Below are 10,749 nucleotides of genomic sequence, written 5' to 3' on the forward strand. Positions count from 1 at the left end.
ATATATATATATATATATATATATATATATACACATATATACATACATACATATATATATATATATACACATATATATAGCAACATCATCTAACTTAGTTATGATCATTAAATCAAGAACCTACCACAAGAATTGCAACCTCATCAGGACTAAGATTCCTCTTCGGGTGCAAATAACTAACGAGCTCGTCGTAATTCCCTCTATCACCCTGAGCCACAATAACTCAGATTTTATTCCCTTCGGCAATAGAAAGGTAAAATTTGAATTAAACAAAACCCACAACACTTTCCGAAATCTACAACAACTTACCGTTTTGACTGCATCAAGTACGCTTCTGAAGTGATGAACTAACTGCGAACCACTGTAACCACCGTTATCCATTACGGGACTTTCTTCCTTGTTACTTACACGGACCTTCACCATGCTCTCCTAAAACCCTAGACACAAACCCTAAAACACCTACAACAAAAGCAAAAAAGGAATTATAATAAATTAATAACCACAAAACGCAATAAGCACATAACGCAAACCTAAGTCAAACGGAGAACACTTACAGAAGCGCGTTGGTAACGGTGAGAAGAAGAAAAATCGGAGATTTGTTGAAAAATATAGGTGTGGCAGCAAAAACGACGATGCGAAAACGAAGAAAGTGTGGATTGCTGGTACCTCTTCTGTGGTGAAGGGAGAGGAATTGCGGCTACGAAGCGGGAACAGCAACCACGAAGTTGTGCACACATAAACTCTGCTTACAGAGAATGTGTATGTAGCTAATTATTAATTATTAAATTGTTAAATTAATATTTTAATATTTTATTTTCAGAAAATAAATTGGATTGAAATTTTAAAAAAAGATTTATTATAACATCTTATAAGATTATTTTAAGAAAACATTTTGGGTTTTAACTTTTATGTCGGAATTGAAAATGTTTGGAAAGATTTTATTCGTTTACAAGAGTTGAAATAATTTTAAATTTTTTTAGAAAAATATTTAAAGTTATACAGTGGATATCAAAACCATACAGAATTATAGTATATCATATTTTTGTAATGCATAATTATATTTCGAATTTATGATAAATAATTTATGGTGTGATATATTTTTAATATCCATTTAAAAAAAATTAAATCCATTGTAGCGCTAAACATGTTAAAAAATGATAGATTGAGAGATAGATATTATATCAAGTAATTAAAATTTCTAAAAATAGTTTAGTATAAAAGGTCTTGCAAATTAATGTAAAATTGTTACAACTATATTTTTAAGACTTGTTTTACTTTTAATGGATTTATACCGTAAGAATTTAAAATATCTAGAAAGACTATACAGGTATATAACTTATAGGTTTAATAGCTGTGGTTAATTTTGATAAATTTTGTTATTTAAGTCTTTTCTTTTAAAAATGTATTAAATTGGTCTCATTTAATAAATTTTGTGTAGTATTGTCTTTTCCGTTAAATACATATAAACAATGTTAATTTTTTTTTTCAGAGCTATCTTCTCAAAATAGAAAGTGAAGTTATTTTTTAACTTGATCAAAAACTTGTCAGTGCAAAGCGTTCATATGCAATATATGTTTTAACACTTTGTGAAGTTAATTTTTAACTTGATCAAAAACTTTTGGCTGTCAAAAGGAGTTAATAAATATCTATTTATTTGGCTAAATCTCATTAACCTTAATAAAAGAAATCAACAATCTGACTCATATGTTGCATAATTCTTTCTTTTCATAGTGTATTGTTCAAAGATTACTAAACAAAAAGAGAAATAATGAAATTTATTTTATGACTTAGCTAAATTATGCTTTCTGCGTCTTTTAAGTAAAAAAATAGTTAATTTATTTAAATATAGAAATATTTAAGTTTATTAATTTTAACAAATAATATCACAAATTTAATTTTGATTTCTAATAATTCTTAGAGGATTGAATTATTTTTATTTTCATATTTAATTGCATTATTAAACCTAATCTTGTTTTTATTTTCATTTATGAATGTGATGTACATTGTTAACAAATAAATGAATAATTTACAAAAACATTTATCACTTTAATAGATTTCATAATAAATTTAAGGTTTAAACTCTCGATTAGTCCTCATTTTTGTATGATAATCTCAATTGGATCTTCATATTTGCAATTGACTCAATTGGATCATATTTTTTGTAAAATTGAATCAATTTTACTCTATCTGTTAAGTTGTCCTAGACGGCATTAACTTAAGCTGACGTGTTGCACAAATAATCGGTTGATGTGTATTATTTGATTACATGGATTTTACTATTTAAATAAACAGTGTTTGACATAGCACAAATCTAATTGTTTACTTTAGGAAATTAGGGATTTTGTTTAATCTCTTCGTCTTGTCTAAGATTGCACTTGATTACTATCGTCTTGTCTAAGAAATCTGTGTTGGTGTAGGGAGAAGCTCTTTCTTTAGAGCTTTCTTCCAAGAGCGAGACAAAAAAAGGTTGTCTCATTCTTTTTCCTAGCTAGCTGCAGTAGAGGGTTTCTCCTCTTCAAAAAGAAAGGGATTATCCTTCTGACTAGTGTTGTCGCGCACCTCCATGGTCGGCCAAAATTGTTGTTGGCAACGTCACCTATGCTGGAAGCGTCGCTACCACCCACAACGTTTCTCCCTTCACGCGTTGTGACTCCTAGACTGTGCCCACCTCCACGACCAAGGCTTGCCACCAAATCGCCACACTACGCCACTGCCAACGCTCATCGTCACGTCGCCGCCAGTAATCTTGGTCGTTGTCAAAGGCATCACCGGTGAGGGCCAAAATGCGCTCCATTATGCAAATCTCGAGCCTTCGTGATTGATTCGCCTCTACTCGGAATCCATACTCGGTGTCGGCAATGCCGCCGACGATTATCTTCTTATTTGTACTATGTTTTATTAGGTATGGATTTAGGGTTTTTAGTGATTGGAGGTTGAACATGGTTGTGACTAGGATGTTGAATCTGTCTTTTATTGTTCTCTGTTATTGGGGGCAATGAATAGGTATTGATCAATGGGTTTTAGGTCCTTGTCTCTTTTTCAGGTGACGATCAGTGTTTAAATTGGGTGATGAAGACATTATAGAGCCCAAAGAGCATCTTGGAAAAACATATTCGTATACACAATAAGTACAAACATTAAAATATTGAGTTGGTGTTGTCTGTAAAACCGAAAGAGATATGGGGAAGAAGATAGGTGCTTGTGTAAAGGAAGAACCTTTCCCAGAGTTGGGGTTGTTCGCGAAACCGAAAGAGATATAGGGAAGAAGATAGGTGCTCCCCTAGAAGTCCTCTTGCACGAGATCAAAGAGCCTTCAAACTAAGTTTTATTTTTCGAGAATTGGGAGCAAAAGTCTGAAACTTTGTTCAGAGTTCACAGGATAGATTGAGAAAAAAAACCCCTAACGTATTTAGAAGAGGAAAAGGGACTACCCAGATTGGGTTTTCGAATTAAAGGGAGGAAAGCAATATTTGGAGTTCAATTTAGGCTTTCTGGGTTCAATTAGGATTATTGGTTTAATTACATTCCCCATTTCTTGCATGGGGGAGGTCTGGTGGTCGGCGACCGGCGACAAGGTCCATTTATATTAAATTTTGAATTGTCCGATTGGACAGTTTGGGAAAATTATTTTTCATAAATTTGCTATAACATGTACGTTGGAGTTTTATGCATAAGATTGATAAAATTTCATTTCAGTATTTGTGTTGTTCTCCGGATGCATATTTGATTATGGTCATCCTTGACTACTCTCATTTCGTGTATTTTGGAGACCAATGCGAAATGTTATCGAAATCTTTTCAAATTTATGATGTAGACTTCTTTGCATGTGTCTTAGCAATTTATGAAATATAATTTTTCTGAATGGGTAAGGCCTAACCTTGTGAGAGTTAAAAAATTGAAACTGATGAAGTATGTTACGAACATAGTATCGATCGAAGGTGGATGAATGAACGTCGCATCAGTGAAGAATATGAGAAGGGTGTTTCATTGTTCTTGCAATATGTCCAAGAAAATGCAAAGTCTATGAACGAGATATATTTTTGTCCTTGTGTTTGTTTCTTAATCAAATACGACAAGACTTAGGCAATATGCGTGACCATTTATTCATGTTCGGCATAATAAAAACTTATACCATTTGGACTTGGCATGGAGAAGTATTGGACCAACCTACCACACCACGAGGAACGGATTATGTGGAAGAATGAATGAGTGATCATTTAGAGGACATGATACGTGATGTTGGTGAAGATAATTTTGGAAGAGTTAATTTGTATGATTCTCTTATAAATGATTCAGAGCAACCGTTGTACCCAGGATGCTCGAACTTTACACGTTTGTTTGCAACTTTGAAGTAGTTTAATTTAAAAGCAAGGAACGAATGGAATGATAAAAGTTTCATAGAGTTGTTGAAGGAGATGCTTCCAGAGAATAATACTCTACCTATTCGTAATTTCGAGGCCAAAAATATTATATGTCCAATGGGTCTTGAATATCAAAAGATACATGCTTGTCCCAATGATTGTGTTTTGTACATAAAGGACTTTGCTACTCTAAAGTATTGTCCAACATGTGGTTTATCCAATTTTAAAAAGAAATCTGACAGAAACACTAGTGATGAAGGTAATGATGGTGCACCTGCTAAGGTGATGTGGTATTTGCCTATAATACCTAGGTTGAAACGTATGTTCTTTGTTAAAGAAGATGCAAAGAACCTTAAATGGCACCCAGCTAATTCACCACAATGGAAGAAGATCAATGTAACATTTCCAGAATTTGGGGCAGATCCAAGAAACTTAAGACTTGCACTTGCAACTGATGGTATGAATCCTTATGGGAACTTAAGTAGCAAACACAGTTCATGGCCAGTTATGTTGATGATATATAATCTTTCTCCTTCGTTGTGCATGAAGAGAAAATATGTGATGTTGTCCATGATGATATCGGGTCCTAGACAACTTGACAATGACATTGATGTTTACTTGAAATCTTTAATTGATGATTTGAAATTGTTGTGGGAAGAAGGGGTCGAAGTGTTCGATTCACATGTTCAAGAAAATTTTTGTTTGCGTGCAATGTTGTTTTGCACTATAAATGATTTTCCAGTCTATGGAAACTTGAGCGGTTATAGTGTTAAAGGTCATTTTACATGTCCGATTTGTGAAGAAAACACTAGTTATCTTCAATTGAAGCATGGTCAGAAGACGGTATATACAAGACATCGGAAATTCCTTACTCACAATCACCCTTATCGTAGACTGAAAAAGCATTTAATGGAAGTGCTGAGGATGAGGTTGTGTCCAGACCCCGGAATGCTGAAGAGGTGTACAACGAAGTCAAAAACACTGACATTGTGTTCGAAAAACATTATAAAAGTACCTTTGCAAAAAACATTTGGAACAAACGATCAATAGTTTTTAATCTTCCATACTGGTGTAAACTTGATGTTATACATTGTATTGATGTGATGCACGTTGAAAAAAATGTTTGTAACAGTGTTATCGAAACTTTATTAAATGTGAAAGGGAAGAGCAAAGACGGAATAAAAGCACGACAATAGGAATCCGATCTAAGTTACATCCACAGACAATAGGAAGACGCACCTATCTACCCCTATCCTGTCACACTCTTTCTAAAAAGGAAAAACAAAGTTTTTGTAACTCTTTAAGAAGTGTGAAGGTTCCACAAGGTTATTCTTCAAATATTAGTAACCTTGTTTCTATGCAAGAGCTAAAGTTAGTTGGTTTAAAGTCTCACGGTTGTCATGTATTGATGCAACAATTGTTACCGATTGTTATTTGAGGCATATTACCTCCTTCTGTTAGGGGTATTCTGAAACGTCTGAGTTTGTTCTCTAATGCCATTTGCAACAAAGTTGTTGACCCTCGAGGTTTAGATTAATTGGAAAATGAAGGAATAAGACTACTATGTGAATTGAAGATGTATTTTCCACCTTCTTTTTTTGATATCATGGTTCGTTTGATTGTTCATCTAGTCCGAGAAATTCGAATATGTGGGTCAGTTTTCTTAAGGTGGATGTACCTTGTTGAAAGATACATGAAGATCTTAAAGGGATATGTCAAGAATCAGTATCGACTAGAAGCTTCAATCATAAAGCGATACGTTATAGAAGAAGTCATTGAATTTTGTTAAAGTTATATGCTAAGTTGTGAACCAATGGGTCTTCCCAAGAGCAGACATGAAGGAAAATGTGAAGGTAAGGGTGTTCGTGGTGTGAGGATTCAAAGTGTTAGTAGAAAAGAAGTTGATCAAGCTCATTTATACATCTTAAACAACATTGTTGATGTGATTCCTTACATTTCTGAACACGTTAATGAAATAAAGGCATCACACCCAAGAATAAGTGAAAAATGACATCTTAATGAACATGTCAAAACCTTCTTACAATTGTTTAAGAAAAAGATTTATGCAACTCCACATGTTTCTGACAGTCTATTGAGGTTATCTTGTGGGCCGAACACAAATGTCATTACATATGGTGGGTACTATATAAACAATATTTCTTTTCAGACAAAGGTAAAAGATGACAAAAGTAGAGTTCAAAATAGTGGATTTACACTACAAGCTAAGGCTGTGCACTTTGCTAGTTCTAAAGACAAAAATCCAATCACTGCATCAATGAGTTATTTTGGAATAATTCAAGAAATATGAGAAGTTGATTATGTCACTTTTAGAGTCCCAATTTTCAAGTGTAAATGGGTTGATATAAATTCCAGTGTCATGACATATGACTTTGGTTTCACATTAGTAGATCTTAATAAGATGAATTACACTGATGAACCATTTGTTATGGCTAGTCAAGCAAGGAAAATATTCTACGTAAGTGATCCAACGAATAAAAAATGGTCAGTAGTTTTGGAAGGAAAAATCATGCACGAGTATGATGATGAAGAATCTCTTGATATACTTGAGACAACATTTGCCTCATCAAGACCCATTGAAGACTCAGTTGATGACGTTGCCGATGACATCCATGCAATTCGTAATGATCACAATGAAAGGATCTGGGAGAAAAGAATATCTTAATAGGTTATGTGATATTTTTTGTTATGACTTTATATGTAGTTTTATTCAAATGCATATTTGAATTAGTACTAACCTTGTATATATTTTTTAGGTATGTCGATCTCAAACTCAACATCAGGACAAACCAAACGTGGTTGAGGCATCACACAATTGCCAGATGTGACATCTGGACGCGTTGATGGGCAGAGGAGACATGTTGAGATTGACCCTAGATCAGGTGTGGCATCAAGGCCAAATGCTAATAGGTATAATAGTTATCTGGGTAAGTTAGCAAAAAGCCATGTTTCTATCCTTCATGCACGTTGGGATGACGTCCAAGAGGTCGAGAAGAACCTCTTATGGCAAGATATTCAGGTATGTTTACTTAAAAGAAATTTGATATGCTTATTTCTTTGATCTTATTATGTCATTAACATGATCTTTGTTTTAAACAGCAAAATTTTGATATTCCAAACACACTTCAGATTAGAAAAAAAGTGTTATCGCATATATCAAGCAGATGGAGGGATTTCAAGACAAGGCTGACACGTCGTATGTATTTTGAGACAGACAACATGAGAATCCATGTCAGCATTATACCTTCATAGAGGATAAGTAGATGCAGTATCGTGCATCTAGAGAGATTGAGGAATGGAAGGTATGTTTCTTAACATCTACAAAGTCTTAAAAGATGTTTATTATGATTTTACAGTTATGAATATACATGGTTTTATAGGGTAAAAGATTAGTCACCCAAGAAAGGCAAAGGCTAAATGATGCACAACACTTGTTATCATGAGGTGGTTATGCAAAACTTGAGAAGAAAATTAACAAAAGTCGAGTGGATTCATTGGGGCTTGAGTCCCCCGACCTAGCACCTCTAACTACTAGGTACGAGCTGTGGAAGGCTGCTCGGACAAAATTAGATAGGAACATGACATCTGCCTCAGCTGCATTGATCTCACAGAGAATTGTAAGTTCAAATTCTAAACATTGTTTGATTATGTATTTATCATAGCATGTCTTTTAAGTAACAAAGTTTTTTTTATTATGTGTAGGATGATTTAGTTGAGCAGTAGACACAGGGAACATTTACTGGCCAAGGTAGGGACGACAACGTCCATTGGAAAGCCAGAGCACCCACGACGTGTACGTGGATTTCCTGGGGCGATTGGTCTTCATGACTACTTTGGCCTTACACAAAAAAAGACTCAATCAACGAGTTAGGAGGCACTGAGGCAGATGGATCTTCAGTGGGAGGAAAGATTGAACCAAAGCATGAGAACAATGGAGCAACGATTCATGGAGCAACTACAAGAACAAAAAGAAATACAAAGAGCGCTTGAAGAGAAGCTGCAATCCATGACAAAGGGCTCCATGGGGTTGCCCACTGAAGCTCCCACACCACCTCGTGTAAGCACTAGAGGATCATGCTCTATTGTAGAACCTACTAAGTACAATGGTCAGTATGAGTTGTTGGTTGATGGGGATCCCTCATGCATTGTGTCTGTTGGACGAGTACTTGAGGGAGGGCAAATTATTCATGGTGTTCTCATATTACCCCAACACGTACGTTTCATGATTGACGAGGTTCGGGATCCCCAGGCTCAGGTGCCTATACCTACTCCAGAAATTCAGTTTGTGGGGGAGGCCATAAGAACATTTATAGCATGGCCTAGAGCATTGATCATGACATATATTGCTACACCACAGTATAATATTTTTATCATTAGTATTTGTATGTTAAATTTAACAATATTTATTGATAACTTTGAAATTCTTATCTTCAGTTCACATGTCCTCAGAAGCAGCCGATGCATGAGGCAGTCATAGTTCAAGATGATGACATGGCTGCAGCAAAGGATGATCCTCTGTCAAAACTAATGTCACAATTACCCAGGTTCAGGAAACAAGCAATAAAAATATATTGGGATCTCAGAGTATTTGGTCTCCCCTCCCATGTGCCAGTTTATATCACATTCAATGATGTATCAAAGATCATTGCGGGAGACAAGATGTTGAATATTTCCATCCTTCAACTATGGTGCATGTAAGATAATTAATTTTGTCTTCCATATTATTTTTGTTTGGATTCCTAGTTTCTAACAACTTAACTTTGTAGTTTTAGGTACATGGACACAGTCATTGTAGACCAAGGTCGGTCTTCCATGTACAAATTTGTTGAACCTCAGACCATTCAATTTTCTGGTAACACACTTGAAAGCAAAACAATATTATTTGCAAACATGGATGGCTGAGTTAAACAGAGACATATACTTTGTGCCATACATTGATGAGTATGTGTTGTTTTACGTAAAAGTTCAATAAAGTTTACTTAATTAGTTTACTAACTATTTATGATTCATGATAGGTCTCACTGGCAGCTGATGGTCATCATTCCTAAACAATGTAAAATTATATGGTTTTGTTCGCTACATAGGAAAATGAAAAATGACTTGAGAAACATGCTTCAAGGGTAAGTGTTTCTCCAAAAATGACTTTGAATTTCATGTTCACCTTAAATTTTTATGATAAATATAATTATATTAATATTACTTTGTGTTTTCAATCTAAATAGAGTTATGGGTAAATCCCAAGGCCAACTAGTTCAAGTTTTGTATCCAAAGATTGTAAGTCATTTATAATTCTAATTCATTTTCTGTTATTGAATGATCTAAATTCTTGACTATTTAGTTTGTCATTTTAGTGTAACAAGCAGCTAGATTCATGGGAATGTGGCTTCTATGTGATGTCTTGGATTAAGGCCATCATTCGAGCTTGCATTACAGATGATTGGAATGAGGTAATGATGCTTACCTTCAATATATTACAAATCAAATTCATCTTTGAACATATATGAAACCATAATCTTTCTTCATTTTTCAGCGCTTCAAGAGTACATCTCCAATACCAGAGGACACAATTAGGCAGATAAGGTAGGAGTGGACAACTTATCTTCTGCAAAGATGGAGCTAGGAACACTTATATTTGTTGTTGAACATTACTTAGGTTTACTTTAAGTTTATATTTTGATAGTTTTGGTATTGGATTGTTTTTTGGATTAAGTATAACTTTCTTTAGTTGAAACGTGTATATATATATATATGGGGTTTGTTAACACGCNTACGCCTGTTTTTCAGTTGGTACGTTTTAACAATGTGTACCGGATTATAGTAGACAAAAATACCCTCATTTATCATGGATTCTAAGTTTTAAGATCAAGGATATTTAAATAATTTTCATTCTCAAAACTAAAAAAAAAAAAGAAACCCCCAAACCCTTACTCACCTTCCTCATTCCTCTCAACCCTTTCTTTTTCATCTCTCTCACTCCAACATTTTATCTGTCATCTTTATTGCCCCAATTGAAAAATAAATCAGAAACTCTTGCCTAACCCTAATCCACCTTCCTCACTTCTCCAACACTCCAACATTTTATCTGTCATCTTTATTGCCCCAATTGAAAAAAAAATCAGAAACCCTTTGTCATCAGAGATATTTTCTCTCTCATCTCAACATTTTCTCTGTCATCACTCCACCATTTTTTCTCTCATCTCAACCTAATTGAAGATGGTGGTGGTAATTTGGATCAGAGATATTTTTTAAAAATTGAAAAAGTTTACTCTTTTATAATCATTTTATATTTATTAATGTGTGTAAAATGAATATAAACTTTGTCACTTTATGTTACTCTTTCCAAATCTCAAAGGTAAAAATGATTTTACTG

The 10,749-nt window shown here is 34.3% G+C and overlaps 1 protein-coding gene across 2 annotated transcripts in view; it reads right to left on the reverse strand.

Moving 5' to 3' along the window:
* Window positions 1-745, reverse strand: part of LOC106752777 (RNA polymerase I-specific transcription initiation factor RRN3) — a 5,047-nt gene extending 4,302 nt beyond the window's left edge. Inside the window, exons 1-3 of one of the 2 annotated variants that reach the window (XM_014634542.2) lie at window positions 555-745; window positions 310-459; window positions 125-208 (exon numbers count right to left, since the gene is read on the reverse strand). In XM_014634542.2, the coding sequence (XP_014490028.1) occupies window positions 125-208; window positions 310-423 (198 nt within the window). In that variant the 5' untranslated portion in view covers window positions 424-459; window positions 555-745. The remainder of the gene's footprint in view (window positions 1-124; window positions 209-309; window positions 460-554) is intronic. The other variant, XM_014634543.2, reaches the window with a different exon arrangement.
* Window positions 746-10,749: the final 10,004 nt, after the last annotated feature.

Source organism: Vigna radiata, unplaced genomic scaffold (genome assembly GCF_000741045.1).
Source record: "Vigna radiata var. radiata cultivar VC1973A unplaced genomic scaffold, Vradiata_ver6 scaffold_43, whole genome shotgun sequence".
Taxonomy (NCBI): Eukaryota; Viridiplantae; Streptophyta; class Magnoliopsida; order Fabales; family Fabaceae; genus Vigna; species Vigna radiata.